This window comes from Drosophila simulans, chromosome 2L, assembly GCF_016746395.2.
Source record: "Drosophila simulans strain w501 chromosome 2L, Prin_Dsim_3.1, whole genome shotgun sequence".
In the NCBI taxonomy this organism is placed as follows: domain Eukaryota; kingdom Metazoa; phylum Arthropoda; class Insecta; order Diptera; family Drosophilidae; genus Drosophila; species Drosophila simulans.
The window spans coordinates 20,070,476-20,092,366 of NC_052520.2; the positions used below are offsets into that span (position 1 = coordinate 20,070,476).

The window sequence follows — 21,891 nt, forward strand, 5'->3', positions numbered from 1 at the left end:
TCATAATTTTACTGATCGAATAAAAAACCGAGTTCGATGGTGCCTCTAGATCCTTTAGCCACCTTACCAGTAGTTCTACCAGTTTTTCATTAACTGAATAAAGGTAATTAGGGTCAAAACATATCTTGAGAGTATATCCATATGTCAACTTAACCCATTAGCCACGTTTCGAAACTACGTACTTCGTTTAGAAAAACCGCGTCTTGTCTATCGAAAAGTGGCGCCACCTGGAAGGACGAAATTCGCGATGGCAGTGGCCGAACCGTTCACAATGGACCCCAAAACGGCACTCGCTGGAATTGAGGCGCTTGCGCAGGAGCACTCAGTGTCGCCCCAGCGAGTTGGGGCAGCACTCATTCACCTACTCATTCAACAAAATGTGTGCTGTGTGCTATCCCGAATCAGTTTCAGTTCAGGCTCTCGTTCGGTGGCACATCGGTGGCGCTCGTCGCAGAAAGGCATGCAGAGAAAATCTAGAAAGTAGTTGCTGAAAAAAGCAGAGCGCAGCCAACCCAAGCAGAGGAACACTGGGGGAAAATCGAAACCGAGGGGCGATTATATTGCGAATCGGATGGAGCATATATCCCCGCTGTGGCATTATCCTTCGGATCGAATCGAGGCGAAATCGAATTGAGTCGGGCTCGGGCCAGTGCCAGTGCCAGTGGTGCCAGTGTGTGTGTGCTAGTGAGTGCCAGTTCCGAGTGTGTGTGAGTGTGCGGAGTACATATGTAATAGGGCCATGAAGTTTTATTGAAAAACGAGGCAGAGACAAGGCGAAAGGCCATAAGAATTGGGCCCGCAGCCCCCCGGAAGACCCGACACGCCCCTTCGCAAGGAGTCGCTGTGTAGCTGTGAAAAAAGCATGCCCCATGCAGCAGAACTGTGCCCATGTGGCTCCGAATGGGAGGAGTCGCCCATTTGGTAACGGTAACGTCGTGCAGCTGAAAAATTCCCAATCAGAAATCTGTTGAGCGAAAATCGAAGAGGGTCGAGTAAAAACCTATATGTACATATATGCAAATGCAATGCATATGCACCTCCAATAGTCGCGTATAAAATATAGCAGAAAGTACAACAAATTGCTCAACTTGCTGTGTGCGAAAAATCGGGCCAAAATGTGCGAGCGTGAGCGTAAAGTGCGTGGGTGTGTGTGAAAGGTGTAAAAAATGTACATTCTGTGAATTGGCCACATAAAAAAAGAGGAAAAAGAAAAGGAAAACGAATACGAGTAACGAGTGTAACGACAGACGTTATATTCGGAGGCGATTCGTAGTTCTTGTTTTTGTTGCCACTTCGTTGTTTGCCCGCAAGAGGAAGGCAACAACTTAGGCCCCAAAATGCCCAGAGATCTCGACTCCGGCTCCAGTTCCAAGACCGATTCCATAACCGATTCCGTCTCCGCTTCCGGCTCCAACTCCGGCGATTCCGGGGTTGGCATTAGCTATATTCCCGGGCAGCAGCAGCAGCGTCAGCACCTCCACCAGCCTACTTCGCGCCCACCCACGCTGTGAATCTCCACAAGTCTGACTCAGATTCAGATTCAGATAGAGATTCAGATTCAGATACAGATTCAGACAAAGATCAAAGAGCAAAGATCTCCAGCACCTGCAAGCGCCACTGCAATTAGACGCATATTATCCACAAATCAATATTAATCACCAAATCAGCAAAGTAAGCACCGCTTTTCGTTTGTTCGAGCCACACACGCCAAACATAAAGCCAATCAAAACCCATAGAATGCACACTCCAGCGCTTTTGTTTTGACCGCCAAACGTTGCACGCCTATCGCCGCCAAATAATCGATATTCGATTGGCAGCGCTTAGCAGGGGTGTAGCTAGCCATGCAATTGGGTTTCCTCCTCGGGAGGCCTAATTATAGAGTATTTACCTATATTTAAGTTTTATTGTTTGGATTTTTCTTCATTAAATGTGCATTGCAAAATTATCGCAAAGTCCGCGATAGTTTCGATAGGTTTTTGTTTATCAGAAGGCCAACAGACTTTGATTTAACCATTAGAACTCTTTTTTTCCTTTGTGAATTATAAATACTGTCGATCAGGAATATAATAAATAATATACAAGTTCTCTCTCTGAAAGTAAACTTATATGTGCGTTTTAAAATAAAAAACTAAGCCCTAACTTAAATTAGAAAAATTTGGCACGTTTTTGTTTTTAAAGCTTTCCGATTTTGTGCATTGAATTAAACTTTTAAATTGTAAATTGTATTTCTTATAATTAGTATTAACAATAGAATAAAGTAGTAAAAAAAAGGTTTTATATTTCATTAAATCTGATGTCGGTAATTCAATAATGCCACCTACGCTCCTTTCAAATAGGAATTACTTCAAAATGTTAAATTATTTTTTTAACTCGTTTTATTCAAAGTGTTTTTGGATTGTCACTTTGGGTTCCTGATGCAATGTTTGATGTTTGACTTGTTGAGCCATTTCCTTGGCCTAATGGACTTTGGTGTAGATAACGTGTTTTTTAAGTATTGCTCTTGATTATAAGATTTTTAATTCTTTTAAATTATCCGAGTACTATTTCAATTTAACATAAAAATAAAAAATATTGCTTCAATTCCACTAGTCAAAATGTTGATTTTTTGCCTGATCTTATATGTACTTTAGCTTAATAGCACGCCATTTTACGACTACTTTTGGATGGTATCCACTTTAATTTGGAATACATTTCGTCGGCAGTAACAAGTTTAAAATAGGCCCGACTAGGGCAATTTTCTCTGTAGTTCGGACTTTCCGCAGAGTGGCGTCGAACCAAAAAGGCTGAGTTAAGTTTGAATGAAAAACGTGAATGTACTCTTCGCTTGTGTTGGTGTCTACGAAAGGGGAACGTGTGTGTATGGGTTCACGTCGAACTAAGAGGAGCGACGTGACGTCACATTAGCAAAAGAAAATTACTGTAAAAATTGTGTGTTTAGGCATAAAAACAAAATATTAAAAAAAATTCTTAATCTTCTAATTGTAATCATTATTATGCAAATTATCTTTGAAATTGAAACAATTTCTGGAAATAAGATAATTTACGAGAACTACGCCCCAATAATTCCTAATTCAAGTTAGTTTGCTGTTAAGTTTAGTTACTAAACTTTAGCTAATTCAAAATACTGCACGGCTAACGATGTTTAAATTAAATACCGAAAATACTGTGAAAAGCGCGCGAAGGTGAATTTCGTGCTGCGGGCCCTATATCTGTGCTCCTCTAGCGCAAGCGCCGCTTACGGACGACCCAAACGAGCAGCATCGTGCCGTTGCCTCGCACACTTCACCTCGGGATCCAATCAGATGTTCAGTGCCAACTCAAACGAACACGTCGAACCAAAGTGACAGCGCACTGTGTTCGACGTCGAGTGTCGTGGGCTCTATAAAGTTTACTCTCCCCACAAGTCAGTGGATGCGGTTGAAATCAGTCGTAAAATACAACAAAGGCAGCGCAGCAGGCTCGGCAAATTAAATGTAATTAAGTGCATTTAAGTTTTATGCCAACGTGCTTCGATTCCCAATTTTCCGGTCAGCAAAGCGCCGAAAACCCCGAGCTCCCCCAATTCGCGGCTGTTCCTTTTGTTTTAGGCAATTTCGCGTGTGCTGTCATCGGAATATTCATTGTGTTGCGCGTGTGTTAGTGCGGAGAGCGTGGTAGAAGCTCCACCGCCACATTTGTTATGTCAATAATTAGCAGCCCCAAAAACGAAGCCAGAAATGCGTTGAGGTCGAGGTGTTGATCAAATGGGAAGCACTCCCTTTTCCCGCTCTGTGAATCCCAAAAAACTGCGCTTGGCCATCACGTGGAGAATTGATTTTTTGCCATAAACGCGAGCACTTCATGTGTTCTTTCTTTCCTTCTGTTGGGAAATCCAACGGGAGAGCGGCTCTGTTTGCCAGTCCAATTGGATTATGCCCGGCCGGGCTTTGTCCAATTGCCAGATTCTTGTTGGCGCTGCTGTCTCCTCTTTTTGAATTACATTAAATATTTAAAGCATATGCAAATTTGAACAGTGGCCCCGTAAAAGGAATAAAGGACCTTTACCTGGCCGCGTCCTCAACGCGCATCCCCTCCCGTGGTTGTTGTTCTTGTTCCTCGGCTCCTCCTGTATCTGTAGTTGTTGTGGTTGCCTTAGTTGCTGCTGTGAACCAGATGACACGCCTTCCGTTTCCCAGTTCACTGTTCGGTCTGCCAGAGATGAGAGCGAACTAATCTCTTTCCGAATATATTCCGGGAACATTTAGAACTTAAACCCCCTTTCTATTTAAGACAGTAACTGTAGTTTCTATCTTTTATTCTTAAATATAAAAAAAACCATATGATTTTAACCGAACTTGTTGTTTTCAGTTTATATTTTAAGTAAATTCAAATCAAGGCATCTGAAACAAACAATGCCACATGTGTTCTCTTGGATCTATACTTATAAAAACCCATTCTTTTTAGAAGAATTCTGAAGAATGCCTGTCCAATCCCGATATGCTAACAACTTGGCTTCGCCCGGGGCTCATCTCTATTTGGCGGCTTTTCTTCGGGCTTCCAGCGCCTTTAGTGTCGTGCAAATCGTTTTTGTGGCGAGGGTTACCCCTTCTTTTTTGGGGGTCTGTGGGCCTGGCCTTTTCTTTTTGCACTACCTCGTTTTAGTGTTTTACTGCTTACCCAAATGCCGACACCCGAAATCACTCACACTCGTCGTAGTTTTCCTTTGCAGCAGCTGTGGCTTCCATCTCCGTGCTCCCATTTTCCACGCCTTCCCCGTTTTCCCCGATTCAAATGCATTTCGATTGCTTCGTTATGTGAGTGCACTCAACTTGGGAGCTGCGTGTGTGTGAGTGAGTGCGAGTGAGTGTGTGTGTGTGTGGAGGAAGAGGGATTCTTAAACAGCGTTTTCCTTGATGCCATGTGTCTGTAATGCAACGGTTGTCTATCCTGCGCCGTCTCGTGTCTTTTCCTAGCTGCTGTTTCCATTTCGCACGAACGCTTTCCCGGCCCAACAGTCCCATGTCCTTGTCACCCCCCAAAAGCCGACCAACCACCCATTCAGCCAACTGGCCCTTGCCCCGCCCCCTTTTGGCCCACTTGGGCGACACGTGCTCATTATGCCGCTTCAAATTTTACTCCACTTTCCGACTGCCGCTGCCATGCGACTCCTTCTGCGAAGGTTCCTTGAAACAACAGATTGCTTAAACTATATGATCCAAAATCAAAAGGGCGAATTTTTACAGTAACTACATTTATCCTTGATACGGATATCAACAGCCGATGTAGCCATGTCCATCTGTTGTCCGACCGTCTGTCCGTCAGTTTCTATCTTAATGAAACTTTACCAAAAGAGCTTCTATATATCATAATCATAAAGGTGTTATAGAAAAAATCCAAAATGGAAACAAATTTTTGTATTGGATCAAAATCGGAAGAATATAACATATAGCTGCCATAGAAAGAGTGGGAATATTAATTGAAAATATTAGAAAATAAATCATATCTTCGATTTTTGGCCAGGATACCTTCGGTTTAAATTATTAACTTACATAAGTACACATTTGTTTAATTAATTCGCGATGTATATAAAGTACTCATCTTGCACAAAATCCCAGCGAAACCAACCAGCCAGTTGGAGCAATCCAATCGAAGCACACTATTATGGCCCGTGACCAAATGTTTGAAGGGTCACCTCTACTACCTCTGGTTCATTGATAACCATAACAATCTTGTTTGCTGTTTGCACTTGGCAATTAAAAACTTGTTGATTGTGGGCGCTCCAGTGCTCGTACTCTGGGTTTTCAGTGCCCCCAGTGGCAACTACTTACTATAGGATGGGATGATTCCACACAGCCAAACTGCAGCAGCCGCCCAAACACTAATATTTGATTTATGTGAGCTAGTCAGGGTCTGTGGAGCCATAAAAGGTTGTTTAGGGAGAGATCGCACTTGAGGCTGACTGGTCAGTAAAGACCACTTCCATTTAGTTGCTCATTAACGCTTGGATGCTTACCACTTATGATTAATAGAACTTGTCCGCCATTAATTTATTTTGATTTCTCATCCCTTTTCTGTACTTAAAATAGCTTCATTACTTAGTATAAGTATTATCTGATACCTGACCAATACCACAGTACAATATCTAACCAATAATTCTCTGTGTCTCTCTCTTTTCTTTTGCAGTTGCTGATAACGTATACAAGTGGCAATAACAGAATAATTTAGGCCGGAAAAAAGGTCGAAAGGCCAAAAGTGAAATCCAATCCGGAGTGAAAACCAGTGCAAAAGTCAACAACTTGTGGGAGTCGAGCGCTCGTCCTCGAGTCCTTGAATCCTGCCAGTGTGCTCAGTGCTTTAAGTGTGCCAAGTGTGCGTCTGCGTGTGCGTGAGCGTGAGCCTGTGAGTGCGTCCGGGTAGCGGAGAAGCCACAACGTCGTCCACAAAACCATCGACGTCCACAGCCGCCGCCGCCGCTGCTGCTGCTGCCGCCGCTGCAGGATCGGGATCGGGACAAGGATCGGGAGCGGGAGCGGGCGCGGTATCAGGAACTGCTCCAGGCCACCAGAGGAGCGGCGGACGAAGCGGCCAGCGACGTCGCAGTAGCAGCAGTAATCCACACGCCGGCACAACGAAAGCGACCAGTGGCAGCGGTGGAGCTGGCAGCGCCGGCGGAGGAGGAGGCGGCGGCGGCGGCAGCGGTGGAGGCGGGGTCAAGCAGAGCGTCAGCCGCAACAGCAACATCCGGAGCAGCAGCTCCAACAGCACCATGGCCTCTGCCAACCATCGCGGTGGCGGCGGACGAGGTGGAGGAGGCGCTGTCGCCGGTGCCGGAGCGGATGGCAATGCGATCGTGGGGCTGCAGATCGGCTCCGCCTGGTTTCAGCGCAAGATCAACCTGAGGCCGCAGCACCGCGGCGTCCACCTGGTCACCGAGGAGATACTCCGACAGATGCCGGAGCTGGCGCACTTCTCAGTGGGATTGTGTCACATGCAAAGTGAGTAACTTTAATGATTTTCAAATAACCTGATCTTAAGTTCTATTATCTCATTGCTTTCGAAATGTTTGAGCTAATTATATTTGTGGCACTGCCCCAAATTCCTTCCAAAATCGTATCGGTTACCAAGTTTTCGCTGATAGGGTTCCTCTTTGGCCATTTAGCACATCCTGGCACCTTTCTGGCGGCCCTGCCAAGTGATTATCCGGAATCCAAGGCTCAAATGTCAGTTAATCGTGGGGTGGCAGCTGGAAAAGCGCTCTTCAATATTTTCAGCCACCCCCTCATTTCCATCGCATCCATCTTATTCCGCTCCCTGTCGATTCATACACTTCGAAAAGCGATTCACAACTAGGAAGCAGAGTTGGAGGGAGTATGGTACTTTAATCCCGCAGAAAAAGCCACCCATAAGGGTTTTCAGACTCTGGCAATGGAAAAGTTTCCTGACATTACATTTTCTTGTGCGGATTGTATTTCTCGGGGGGAATCTGGCTATGGCCAAGGCGTTTGCATTTAGCTGAAAGTTCAGTTTGACAAACAGCGAAATGTAGAACTTGCATACCAAATCAGCACAAATTGTCGTTGGATTCGGCAGAGGAGCTGCCGAAACTTGCAGGATGGCAACATTTGAATGGGCGGCTGCTCCTGCTAATTTGTACTAGTCAGTAACTGGGTTAAACTACCCAGATAAACTGACTGACTTGGCCCGGTCACTGCTTTGTGTCCTTCGCTGGAACCCCGAAAATTGCGATTGACATTCGAATATAGTCCGACTTTTGGGTGACCAAACGTGTGGCTCTGCCGATGACCCACATCCAGGAGGACTTGACAATTTAATGTGCTTGAATAAATTTTAATTCTGAAATGTCTTGTAGGAGAAATTAGTTATAAAGGAATCAATTGAGATGTTTGTCCTAAAAACAATGATTAAAAGTGCGATTGCGATGTCCGTAAATCAACGGCATCTTTAAGCCACGGACCTCAAGTGCAATATCTCGCTCGACAGGATGTCTTCACACATCAGACGCCAAGCGATTTGAGTCCCTGTTCAAGTTTTATATTCCACTCCTCGGAATGCACTCGCAATAATCTCCGGATTGCAGTTCTGCAAAGTATTTCTTTTCCTGCGCTGCCGTGGCTGCTCTTCGCACACTAATTCTCGCATGGAATCCCCGCCTTCATCCTCTGCGGACAGCAGATACACTGGAAATAACTATGCATGCTTTGAAATTATCGTACATAATGACTTGCGGAATAGTATTACTTGTGAAATAGAGGAGCATCTCAGAGCTGAAATGGATGTAATAGGGAGAAGATAACGCAGTCGACCCGATTAGATATATAAATTCGTATCTGTATGAATGTCAAAATCTCGAATACTATCAAAATAAGAAAGTTGGGAGTAAGCACAGTGACTCCTACGGAACGCAGGTGTGTTTAAAATCATCGCAACGCCTAATTAAACCTCCATTAACTTCAAAAGCTTTCACATTGACACAGCTTCAGTTTTAAGCTGATATTTATTTTACCAAACCGAATGCCAAAATCATTTTGCCCACAACTTAAATCTACTTGGTGTTGATCGAATTAGACAATTTATTAAAAACAACATGGAACGATATAACCGATTTGCTCGACTATTATGTACTCAGCGTGGGACAAAATTCGTAAAATTGTCACTAAAGCAGCCAGTAATAACCTAAACTTTCAAGCTTTTATAGTTCTCCAAATTTCGATGTTCATAAGGACAAACGGACAAGGCCAGATCGAATCGAATTATATGTTTTATTGGTTTGAAAGCGCTTTCTTCCACATAATCTACTATATAGGCATCGTATACGCTTTTCTGCTTGCATATCTCCATCTCCTTCGCCCTTCAGCTGAGTAGCGGGTATCTGGTAGTCGAGGCACTCGATAATACCCTTTTTGTCAGTTCTTATTTCAAGCATTTCCTTAAAAAAGGTTCTTGGGACATACAAAATAACTTCGTTTTGACCACATTATCAATAAGCTTTTTAAACTTTTTGGGGTTCTAAAAAGTTCAAATACATTTGAATTGTTTTTCGCACAGTGTACGCCAGTATAGCACTAAGACGATGAGCAGGCAGTGCAAACAGAGAAACAACCTCCGTAGTTGGCTGCCTTGGAGGCAGCTTCTTGTTGACAGTTCGCATTACAATGCCAGGACGCGCTCCGTTCCTCCATCCTGTGGCTTTCTGTCTCCCTCTCTCTCTGGCCGTCTCGTTTTGGCCTGGGCAAATAAATAAAATCGTATCATAAAGCGCTGGCTGCGAGGGGAAGAGGAGGGGAGGGTTTTAGCCGGGAGTTGGCCTGACTAAAGTGAAAAGCAATCGTCGTCTTAGTCGCAGTCGTCGCTCATGTCTGCATGTCATGGTCTGTGGCTATGGCGTGTGAGTGCTCGAGGCAAACTTTTTTAGCCCCTCCTCACTGCGATTTGCTACCTCCATGTCAGCCTCCAGTTCCATGCCTGTGCACGGGTAGAAATATTTTTTCTTCAATTTCAAAGAGTTAGATATGATGCCTTATAATGTTTTGTATAAAATGCTATGCTAAATACTCGTAGAGTAAAAGGGTATGGTAAATTCGTTGAATAGTGTGCTAGAGAGGTAAATGTAACGCATATACGTCCTTGATCAGGATCACTAGCCGAGTCTAACTGACCATTACCGTCCGTTGTCCGTTTGTCCGTCTGTCTGTCCTTATAAATGCTGTGAGCTCCACCTATCGGGGGTTTTAAAATTAGTTGACAGATTCAAACATCTCTATTTGAGCACTTCCTCTTCTACATCTTTTAGCAGTAAAGACTGTTTTTGACTGTTGTAGGCATTTATAATTTATTACTTTATATATTTTCTAAAAGTGGATGCAGTATGGATGTTTTAAGGATTTGTTTATTTGTATATTAAAATAAAGCCAAATGTTACGCTTTCGACGAATCACTAAATGTTTTTTTTACTTGCGATTACTTAGCCAAATGGATTGTTTATAAAAATGATATTTAAATAGTAATGCTTTTTTTTCAAGCCAGAGGATTAAAACTATTGTGTATCAGCTGCAACAATTTCTTTCAGTGTGGCTCACACAAATCGTCTTAGCCAGCACATTGCAGGCAGGTCTTTATTATTACGAACCTTCGCTCTCGCTCGCTCGTGCTCTCTCCTTTTTTATATTTCTTTTGCCAAATCAGAAGCACGTGTGTCCCTGCCCCTATCCCCTTGCCCCTTGCCCCTTCCCCAGCCAACCCCCCTCGCCGCCCATGCTGTGTGCGTGTTTGTTGTCTGGGGTGCTCACTGTACGTGTATTGTTTTGTGAACTGTAAGCGGAATCTAATTGAGGTCAAGACATGTTTATTGATTTTCTTAAAAGGACTTCCTAATTAGACACACTTTACTGAGGGAAGCCCGAGAACCCCTCCCCTCCCCCCTCTGCGCACCGATTTAATGCAAAAGAGTAGGAAAATGCAAGCAAAAGGGAGGCAACTCCTCTTCTCTTCGGCTTTTCGGTCCCAAGGAAGGCAGCAAAAAAGTTAATTTCGAGGGAAAAAAAAGGGAAAATAATTTCAAAGCAACCTTGCCATATGTTGTTGTCTTTTACTATTGACCTCAATAGCCCCCATTTCCCGCCGCCCCACCCCCCGTTGTTTCTATGGGGAAAAGCACAAACAACAAACAAGATGACACACAAATCACAAATACACAAAAGTGTAAGCCAAATGTAAAGGTAACTTGTTAAACACAACAAAGAGTAATGGAATGCAGGGAAACGCTAAAAATGATATATCCACCCGGGCACCGACTTTTCCACCTGAGCCGGGCAAATATTTCCCCTCCGTAGCCTGGTTCCTTTTCCCGTTTCCCTTTTTGTTAATATTCATATGTGCGGCAGGAAAGGAAGGTCGTCCGCTTATAGAACCGAACCCCACTGACCGCAGAGTGCCCCAAAGGGGCTACCGTAACCCCAATGTGGAGGAGACCTCGGAGTCACCATGGCGGTATGTGTATTTATACTTCTGGCCTGGGGCAAGCTAATTGCCTAGGGGCAGTTGATGATTTGTTTGGGGTTTCGCCCGATCCCACACTTACAGACTGGACTGGATTCGCAGGAAGTCCACGTTGATACAATACAATATAGATACGGTTAAGGGTTAATTTCGGCACCTATTTAACAGGATAAGTCTTGCAGATCCTTCTGTCTTTCAGTTTAATGAAGAAATCCCTTAAATTCAAAATTCCCTAAAACAAGAGAAACATTTGTATTTTACGTAGCACGCCCATTAAGCGTGAAGTTAAAGATCTTTATGATGATTCCATCCACGGACGACTTGGTGGAGCCGCAGGACTAGTCGATTTCAGTGGTGGGAGTGGGGGAAGGACACTCTATAGCAATTTGCTGCATAATCGCAGGATCATATAAATGGCTCAACTTCAATTTATAACCCGAGCATATTTTTCAGCCAACCGAAAGAGCTGCAGGAACGCGACACGAGGGAAAGGACTCGCCGGAGTGTCCTTTGCGGGGGAGCAACACCAAATAAATCAACAGCCAGCGAAAGCGAAACCACTTGGGGTGGGGCACTTGGAGTTGGAGCTGGGAGTTTTGGGAGCCTTCAGCATGGGCGATATGTTTCTGTGTGGGCGTGCTCGGTCATTTCTCTTTGCGCTTTCGTGACGACAGGGAAACTGCGAACGAGGAAAAACAAAACGTGGAAAACGGCGAAAATGGGAAAAGTGGAAAGGAAAACAAATCGTGCCATGTGTGTGTCATACTTTGGGCTTCCGCTTATTCTTTATTCTTATTCCGTTATTCCACCATTTCGGCTCCTTTGGCATTAAAATTGCCCGCTTATGAACCGCAAAATGCTGCGCTACCCAATAAATCAATATTATTTATGCAAAACGAGCACGCCAAACGTTTTTCCTGCCGGTGCTCCTGTGGCCCGCTTTTCCCATTTCTCCAATCGTATCGCTCTGTGCTTGAACTAGTTTCACCCGGTTTCTTTCCGGTTCCCCAGCACTGGCATTGAAAGCAGCCCCGATTTCTCTCCGTGATCGTTGATTTTTGGCCTGGAGTCTCGGGATAAGCACAAAACTCAACGGCTGTGGAAAAGAAGGTTGATGAATTTAGGCATTTCCTTTAGCATTACATTATGTAATACACATACCCAACCATCACGTGATATTCGCAGGCACTGTGCACTATGGGACTGATGACCACTTTTGTTGGCAAAAACTGTTAACTCAGCCAGCTTGAAAGATATCGACATCAATATTTTTATGGGTTTTAAGGCCACAATACCAGAAGACGACAGGAATATCATTTTCCAACTTTGTTTTAAACGATAATCTATAGAAATTTAAATAGTAATTATTTATTTAATACAACAATGGGTCAATTCTTTCGATTCCAACACCATTAAATCTACATATGTAGAAGTGTTTTGCATTCATATGTCAAAAAGTTTATATTTTTGCTTAATTGTATTTTTAATCACTTGAAAACTGAAATAAAATTCAGACCAGATATCTTAACATTGGCGCCCTCTATCGAAATTCTAAAAACGTTCCATTGAAGATTGGTTTTCTGTTGGAAAATTCTTGAAAGACTTTTTCGATAAACGACGTTTGAAAATGGGGTTTGGGCAACGAATATTAATAATATATATTTATAACTAACTATATTTTATTAATAATCGGGAGTGTTTAATTTGCCTTGATTCAATAAAAGTAGCTTTTTCTCTTTTAAAGATCTAGCCAGTACAAGTGTGGAACTTATAAAAAACTCCTTTAAATATAATTTAACCATCTGGACCTCTAGTATATGTTGAATCCGTCCAAGTATGGTCTCCAATCCCAGCATATGTATCCTCCTGAAGTTACCAGCGAACGCTTCTCGCAGCCTGTAGTCTTCTAGGACCTTTTTGATTATCCTCAGTGGGGGCAGGACGTCGTCCGCTGCTGTGCGGGGTGTTTGAGTGTGGGTGCGTGTTTGCATGAATATATGAATGAACACAGCCAGCTGAGCTGAGCTGAGTCAAGTCGAGTTGTGTTGAGTCCATTGTTAAACACTGGGGTACTCCTCGCTGGTGTGTGTGTCCGTTGCGGTTGTGTGTGTGTGCAGTTGGGCGGAGGGGGTGGTGGTGTGTGCCCCAGCTTGTGTGTGCCGTCAGAATGTTTGACTTTGTATAATAAAAAGGCCTCTTTAAAAACATTAACAACTTTTGTAGTGCCTAAACGCCTGCTACATGTGGCCAGGACACGGGCACTGCTCCGCCCACTAGAAGACACCCAATGCCACCCACTCCCAGTCTCACTCACACACAGGCAACTAAACATCTAAACAGGCGGCCAAAACGATGCCACCTGCTACTTAAATATGCGTGCTGCACTGAGAGAAATGCTAGTGATTATAACAAATATGTATTGATGCATACATAATACAAAATAGCTAGCAAATTGAAGTACTCATACTATGATCCACACTTTTAATTAGTTTAAAATTTATAGTTTTTCATTTCCATTTTTTCATTTGGTGCATTTTTTGCAGCGCATAACGTTTATTAGCGCTCTGGGCTCGTTGGCAATGGGAGTCGTAGGCCAACCCCTGGAAGCCACCTCCTCCCATTCGTCCTGTTGGCGACCACAAAGCCCATGGCTAAATCATATTAGAGGCGTCCTCCGGTTGGCCACCGGCTTAACGCTCCGGAGGAGCCTTTTTAACGCCTCCTGCCCGCGTTCCATTGAATAAATGGTGTGTGGTGCATGGTGCATGGTGTATGTGCTGTGCTTGGCGCAATGGGAAAAGTGTCAGTCGAGTATTCCAGGCGGATGCGCCAGTTGAGGTGGAGCTGGAGCGGGGTGGAAGGAGCTGGGGACGCGGCACAAATGTCCACGGAATGCGGGCAAAGAAAGAGAGGGCTGGCGGGGCGATGACAGAGACAGGTAGAACTCCAAATGCCACTCAAAAGCTGCATTGCATTGCAGACATTCACAATTATGCTTGGACCATTAGCATATTTAAAGCGGCGAAAGTTAAGGGCACTTGGAGAAAAGCCTGAGCAACACTCGTGGCAAATAAATATTTAATATATATATATATGAAGGGTGAACAAACCAAATCATCAAGTTACTATACTAATTATCCTTCCTTCCACATGCATATGTGTTTTTTGCCATGCTTGATTCATGGACATCCTTGCATCCTTGGTTGGCCAACTTGGTGATAAGTGAACTTTTTCCTTCATGCCTGCTGCTCCTAATCGATGGATGTTTTCAGGCCTACCAAGTGGGGCAGTCTAGATTCGCTCCTCGCCATCGCCATCGCCATCGTGCTCGTCCTCGTCCTCGGCCCATTTCCATCCTCATTCCCAATCAAATCCCATCCCGCAATCAATTTGCAAATTTGCTGTGCCCTCCCCGCGTCAAATGTCAGTTTGGTTTCAGTTTGGTTTCATTTTCATTTTCATTTGCATTGTCCGAAATTTTGTTTGTGGGTAATGTTTAAATTCCTGATGCCATTTACACATGTTCAACATGACATAATCGCCTCGGAAATTATTTAGAAAGAAAGTGGGCTGGGTGTTGCGTTTCCCCCTTCCTCGCCATGCCCCCTCGAAAATCGGAACTTGGACATGTGTGTCCATATCCACATATATTCACTTTGTAAGTCTCTGCTCGGGGCCGGAAAATTACATCTCTGGGATTTGATAATAAACTAATTTTCGCTCGGCTTCTCCAGCTGCCAGCAGCTTTCTCTTTTATTCATGAATACGCAATTAGTGTGCAAATGCGAGTGTTTCTCGTGTCGCCGGGCTATTTGTATTTACATACACCTATCTATTATTGAAACTAAATTCATTTGGAGTTAAATATTCAATTTGAGTCGGCTTTCATTGCATTGGCAGCTGGCCAATTGCGAGCCGCCGAAAATGCAGGCAATTATTGTTCAATTTTCGACTCCAAACATGCTCGTGTTTCGTACCGGGTGCTATCATAAATTTTTGTCAACGAATTCCGTTTCAAAATGGCAAAACAAATCTGTTTTCGGAGTGCAAAAACTGCGATTGTATAATCTTTTTTAGCTTGCCGTTGATGTATGTCAAGAATTTAATTTTGGTGATAAGTAGGCCATTTTATTAAGGATTTAAAGAGCAGAAACTAATAAATTATTATATCATTATGACATATTTAAAGTGGCTGTTAGGCGACATGGTATGCTCCCCAAATTCATTGGCTTTTCCACTCCAGCTGCTGGAAAATCCTGGCCGGTTAAATTGGCCGCATCATATCATGTCTAGTCACATAACTCCAGATGAATTCATGATGCCCCATCATAGTGGCATACCCAAACACGACGAGTGCGGGCCCGCGGCTATACATTTTGACTAATTGGCGTTACAACTCAATTGAAAATGCATCGAGCGGAGGAGCCAACGCCTCGTCGTGATGGTCTAATAACTGGGGCTAATCATCATAAAGATTATTATTAATCCACCAGAAAACTAATTGCCTTTGTATCTGCGCTTGTTGTGCTTTCAGTTCTTCACACCTCGGCGAGTTTAGCGCTAAACGAAAGCTGGGATCCAGACGTCAGGTGAGTGAGTGAACATGGCGATGATGCATCCCATCTGAACTATTGTCTTGCAGAGACGACATGGAGATGATGTTGAATAAAATAGTTCCCGAAGGTTTGCCCTACAGGCATTCGTGCGAGGGACCCGACGATATGGTGAGTATTTCTAAGCCGGACACAGCAGTACTCCTTCTGAGACCTTAGTCACTAGAAATCAATTTAATTTCGAAATTATAAATGCCAATAGGCTAGCAACAATTTATTCTTGGTCAGGATCACTAATCGCGTCAATCTAGCCTTGTCAGTCCGTTTTGTCCGTATGCCTGTCCGTATAAGCGTTGAGTTTCTGAAAGCTATATCGGCTAGATAGTTGGAGTTAGGTAATCTGTTCGAGTAAATTCTGTACATTTTTAAATTTTTCTTGGTGTTGCCTATTGCATAGGATAGCCACTGAGGATAAGTTTCAATCCATCTCGGTAAAAGTTTATCTGCTGCCGCTGTGAAGTAAGGCGTATCTGATAGTCGAGAACCTTGTTCTTTGTTACTTTGCTTTGAGTACTGCAATAACCAATTCATTATCCTTTCAGCCCGCGCACGTGAAGGCCTGCTTCCTGGGCAGCTCCCTGACAATCCCGATCACCGACGGCAAGCTGTCGCTGGGAACGTGGCAGGGCGTTTGGCTGTGCGAGCACCGCGACCAGGCCGGATCCCGGAAGCTGGTGATCACGCTGACCGGATGTCCGCGCGAACAGGCCCGCAGCCCGCTGTCACCCGTCTCGCCGATCGCCAGCACGTCCAGTTAGGGGCGGCCTCGCTCCACCCGCGACAGCCGGTAATCGCGGGGGAGCGACAATAATGCCATCATTTCGTCGAGGCGGCTGATACTGCAGAAGAACTTGGCTAAGGCGAACCTGGCGCAGCAGCGGGCGGCAGCGGTGATTGCCGCCGGTCGGGGGGGCTTGGGCGGTGGTCACCAGGATGCCCTGGCGCCGCCCAATATCCCCGGAGTGGAGACTAAGACCGGCCGCCTGCTGCTCCGCCAGCAGCTGCACCTCAATCTCAATCTGAATGTGCAGGAAACGTTGCGCGATGGCGTCGATATCGATGATGTGGACGAGGATGTCGACGAGGACGAGGACCTAGACCTAGACCTAGAAACCGTCACAACAGTGCCTCTTAACAATGAACAACTTAATGCTAAGGTCACCACCACAACATCCAGTTCATCAGCAGCGAGCAGTGCATTAGCTAAATTCAATCGCATCATAGACTCCACTTTGGAGCGACCACCAGTGGCCGTAGACTACTCCGGACTGCCCCAGCTGAGCAGTGCCACACTGCAGCAGCGCTTCAACCTGGCCTATCCGGAGTTGGTGAACCAACAGCAGCAGCAGCAGCAGCAGCATCAACAGCAGCAGTTGCAGCTGCAGCAGCACCAGCAGCAACATGATGCGACCAAGCAGATCAGCAGCCTCCAGGGGAACCCCCGATTGGATCGTGGAACGGACGCCGTTGCCAGCACTCCATTAACACTTCAAGCACCCAGAACTCCAGCAACGGCGACGGAGGAGCAACTTGATTCGGGGCATCCCCATGACGACGCAGACGTCGTCGACCACGATGATCATCCCCACCACGACGAGGATAATCAAACGAAACGAAATGATGTGCATTATTTGTTGAAACAGTTGAATAGTTTTAGTGATATAGAAGAAATAGAAATTGTTGATATGAAGCAAAGAGGTCAGCGGCCGCCGATGGCGTCCAGTTCGTTGGCCACCATGATGCCGCCGCCCTCGCCAGCACCGCCGGCCTCGCCATCCACGCAGTCACATCGACTGGGTCCGCGGTTCGCCTCCTCCGGCGACAGTTCGCTGGTCCTGCCGCAGCACCAGTTCGACGACTACCTGTTCGAGTCCTGCCACTACCTGGAGACAAACTACTTTGCCGCCACATACCGCACTGCCATGGTCGAGAGCAGCTCCCACGAGTTCCGGCCCTCGACCAACAGCAGCTCGAACAGCTTCGAGCTGCACGAGATGGAGCCGCCCAGTGTCATCTGCAAGGCGGGCGTGCCGCCTCCACTGGTTGCCAGTCACCCTGGTCACCCTGGTCATCCGCCGCCGCGGTACCAATTCGAGTACCAGGCGGAGACCCGGCTGACCACCAGTGGGGTGCAGACGGAGCTCACCGTCGAATCGCTGGCCAAGATGAGCAACTGCAGCGGGAGCAGCTCCTCCTCGGCGACGAGGGCGCCTCCCTTCTTCCGGTGCTGCTACACGCCCATCGATCGCTGGCGGGAGAGGAGGCAGCAGCAGAAGAGCTCCTCCGCCTCCTCGTCCGCCGCACAGCCGCCCAAGAACGTCTGACACTGGGCGTGGCAGTCCACTTGGAGACCCAACATGTGCCTGGCTAACTTAGATCAGGGATGCAAGCCAAGGGGGATCGGGATGGGTTCGGAATTCACAATCATTGTTCGGTTTAGTGGGTCATGTGAATGATATCAGAAGCTTGTGGGGATTGGAATTCATATCCACAAGACAGTTTTTCCAAATGATTTCAAGTTTGAAATAATTGCATTAAAACTTTTGTATCTAAATTCTGATTTCTAAAAAGTAATTTCACATTTTCCGAACCACTAGCCTTACGAAATATGATATGATATAATCTCGAGCGGCTTGCATCCCTGTTATTTTTTGGTCGCTGTTCTCATTTGCGATATCAACAAGAGATTCCATTTCGATCGACAGTAGATACACGAGTCATGAATCATGAATCATAACGAATCCCTATCATTCGGTGGAAGTTCATAATGTACAATTTATATATGCTAAAACGTAAACCAGAAATGTTAGTAAACAATTTTTATACACACACCAGCCACACACAGACATTCGCACATTTTTGCAATACACCAAAGTAAATGATTTGGAAGTTTGTATAATTACCTAAGAGTTGTTACATGCTCAGCAGAAAACCAGGATAGCCACAACTACTGGTTCCCATTGAACTTCACCGGCTTTTCCCTCCCAGCATCCCGGCATCCCAGCATTTCCCCGTTGAGCTAGCCAGGTTTTCCGCTGGGCATCTACCTGAGCTGAACCCAACTTAGGCCTAAAGTTGTATTCGAAGGACGAATATATTGTTAAAAATGATTAAAGCCGAGGGGGAAGGGAGGGGAGGGAGGCGAGAGCTTGTATAGTAAGTTGATAATTAAATAGCATTATGGGAATCACGTTGAAGGTGGCCCGATCAGGAGGACGAAGGCACTTTTGTTCTAAGCCTTAGTCTACAGACTCTAGATTCTAAACTCTAGATTCCGATCCTCTCGGCTAACCAAGTCCAAGGCAACTTGGGCAGATATCAGCGAGCGCCTGGGGAACCGAAGGGGAAACGGACACAAAGCAATTGTTACATCAATTAGACACTATATTCTGTTGACCTATCGTTTAACTCGATTATTGTTTCGGAAGATACGCTTTTAAGGAATTGTTGTTGTTAGAGCACAAGAGATACAGATACAGATACGGATACAGATACAGATACTGGCTATGCGAGCAACCGAATAGGAAGGACACAATTCAACTCTAAGCCAACCAAGAGCAATATTAGTTCTAAAATCAGTTCGGATTCGTCAATTGTGTTGATAGCATATGCAAGTAACTAGCATAACTAGCATACATCAAATATATCACTACCTTGAATAAGCCTCGAGATCACGCTTCGGTTTTTCGCAAAATAAATATACATATATGTGCAATGTACGCGCATTGGAACACCTCTACTGAGTACTGAGTTTATTTCACCAAATTCCCGCTGCTGCTCAATCGATCAGAGGAACTGAGACTCACTCTGGCCTCAGGATCTTCGGCTGAGTTCTTCCAACTGCGATCCGAGAAAGCAGCAACCTGCAATCCAAAGGGGAAACACCACGACAAATGAAATGAAAACCAAACAAATGCCTTTAACCTGCCCACTCTTACACTGAAAAAAAAAAAACTAAAAACACAATACGAAAGTAGCCCAAGAATGGTAACCAATGTTAGTCGATAATGCGCTGAGCGAAACGCAAATCCCTGTAAATCACGAGCGAAGCGAACTAATTTATTTAAAATATATATATATATCAACACGTTGATTATGTTAATCATTACGAACGACATAACAAATAAGTTGTTATCAGGCGAGGAAGTGGGAGTAATGGGTCAGCAAGTAACGTTAGAGTAACTACCTATTGTTGTATTGTTTGTTTTATTCGAAGCGCACGAAATGTAATAAACATTTAAGTAATCGCTAGAAAAAAAAAAAAAACAAAAAATGGAAATGGAAAAGGGGTGGGGGAATGGCGAGCAAACCCGTAGCTAAAGTGAAATTTTTGTAAACTTTTTGATATGTGATGATGATTTGGATAAATTAGAGCCACAGAGCAAAGAATTATTACCTTAACCTAGTCGTAGATATTTAATCTAATTCAAACGAGTAGCGCAAATGCCAGCGGGCAAACCCGAAGGGAACTAGCTGAATTCTAGGCAGGATTAGCATTTGGCCAGTTGTTATGCAATAATCGTAGTCTCGGCCAGCCGAAGCACCAATCAGGGCTCCCTCCGGCATCGGGATCATCCAGATAAGGGATCTACCCATCTACGTATCTATGTAGATCCCATCCGATCCGATACAAAGGGAACTGTTATTAGCAATACTGAATGAATATCCGTGGCAATTCAATTGTGTAATTGTATTAACGAGGCATTGATAAATCGTAGGAGCGCCTAGTTAAACGAACCGAAGGAGCCCAGATGAGCTAGGAACTCAAGGCGATCCGATCAGATTGAAATGAAATTACTAAGTGTAACTAAGCGAGTAAGTAGAAAGTATTCAATTGTAAATAGGACTTCATTTCCAGTCTCTTGGTTCGTCGATTGTTTTCGATTCAGACAATTATGAGGAAGATGTGCGGATAAACGAGTACATATGTATGATATATGTATGCATTACCCACACGAGTAATCACACACGAAAAAGCTTTAATTAATTTAATTACCGGAAAGGAAACCAAGTGAACGTACTTGTTGCAGCAACAACAAGCTATGTATTTACAATACTCATTTTGATATCATTCCCATTGGTAACGTACGGATTCCATTGTAGATACCTATTGAGCAGCCAGTAATTAATTAACTAGTCCGCTAAGTCGTCAATGTCGCCTAATGTGAGTTCTATATATTGCATCAGATAATACAATAACAGAGCATTTTAGCTGCAAACCAATCCAGAGGCAACTAATTAAAAACCAAACAAACAGACCTGGAACACCCGAGATCCACTTAAGACAAGTAGACTAACACCACACACACACACACTCGACACACTAAGCTTTTATAAACTATTTAACAAGAATATATATATATATACTATGGAAAATAATAATCCTGCCAAGTAACATTCGAATACCTGCTTGAAGAAGATACACCCGCTTTTGCTAAGAAACCAAAAAAAAAGAAACGAAACGAAAAGTTAAGATACAAAACCAAGATTTAATAACGAGGACGAGATGTGCAATGAAACCAAAAATAGGGACAGATCTAGAGGAGACACTATGGCTAAATACGATTTTTATACTTTCGATAAAATGATTTTTTATACTAAACGTAATGCTCTTTGAAACACGGACGTGGCGATTTCGGAATCACTTTGATTTGGGTCAGGAGATAAAGGTCATATTATAGTTATATACAGATAAAGTATCCGTACATTATACATATGTGTAAAACCCTAACTGCAACTATGGAACGACAGCACAAATTTTGTTGAACGAGGGTGGAGGAGAGCCCCCAAAAAAGCTGACAAGTGGAAAACAAAAATCAAATACTGACTAAAGCAGAAAAATCGTTTTTAAGTCCAATTCTCAACACACACACACCCATACACACTCACACAGCAACATGAAATCAAATATACTAAATATATAAACATTTATGTATATATTTAGCAGACGAGTAAATAAACCACACCCGCGCACAAATCGCTCACATAAACGAATTACGAATTAACTATGCTTTGTAAGCCCAAAAGGGCCAGAAACCGAATCCACGACCCGCAGCCAGCGAGGATCTCTAGCGGAAATGTCCACAATCTTAGCCAGCGACAGCGATTTTTGTATGAGCAAAGAACTAAAATTTGTAAATATACACATATGTATTTCTTGATTTTATCGAAAGGCAAAAGCGACACACTGAGATCATTCGAGTCCTTTTAGTTTTTAGTTCTATCCTAATTGCAACCGAAACTCTTTTCTATCTATATCTATCCAGATATCGGAGTACATAAG

General features: G+C 44.2%; 2 protein-coding genes across 2 annotated transcripts; one reads left to right on the forward strand and one right to left on the reverse strand.

Annotated features, from left to right (window-relative positions):
* The first annotated feature begins 369 nt into the window (after window positions 1-369).
* LOC6732944 lies at window positions 370-18,442 on the forward strand. The gene is given in 5 exon segments (XM_039298488.2): window positions 370-1,671; window positions 6,163-6,974; window positions 15,530-15,584; window positions 15,638-15,719; window positions 16,151-18,442. Coding segments are annotated over 4 exon segments (2,148 nt in total). The 5' UTR covers window positions 370-1,671; window positions 6,163-6,745; the 3' UTR covers window positions 17,933-18,442.
* Window positions 11,626-12,334, reverse strand: LOC27207331. Its single transcript, XM_039298490.2, has 2 exons — window positions 12,157-12,334; window positions 11,626-12,091 (listed from the first exon to the last, which is right to left on the reverse strand). The coding sequence occupies exons 1-2, from the start codon at window positions 12,310-12,312 to the stop codon at window positions 11,882-11,884; spliced, it is 366 nt and encodes a 121-aa protein (XP_039154424.1). The 5' UTR covers window positions 12,313-12,334; the 3' UTR covers window positions 11,626-11,881.
* Window positions 18,443-21,891: the final 3,449 nt, after the last annotated feature.

Excerpts from the sequence above, each read along its gene's own strand:
- LOC27207331 (XM_039298490.2), bottom strand. The coding sequence starts at position 12,312 with ATGATATTCCTGTCGTCTTCTGGTATTGTGGCCTTAAAACCCATAAAA. Across the intron at positions 12,092-12,156 it reads GAATATCACGTGATGGTTGG|CCGTTGAGTTTTGTGCTTAT; the intron begins GTATGTGTATTA and ends TCTTTTCCACAG.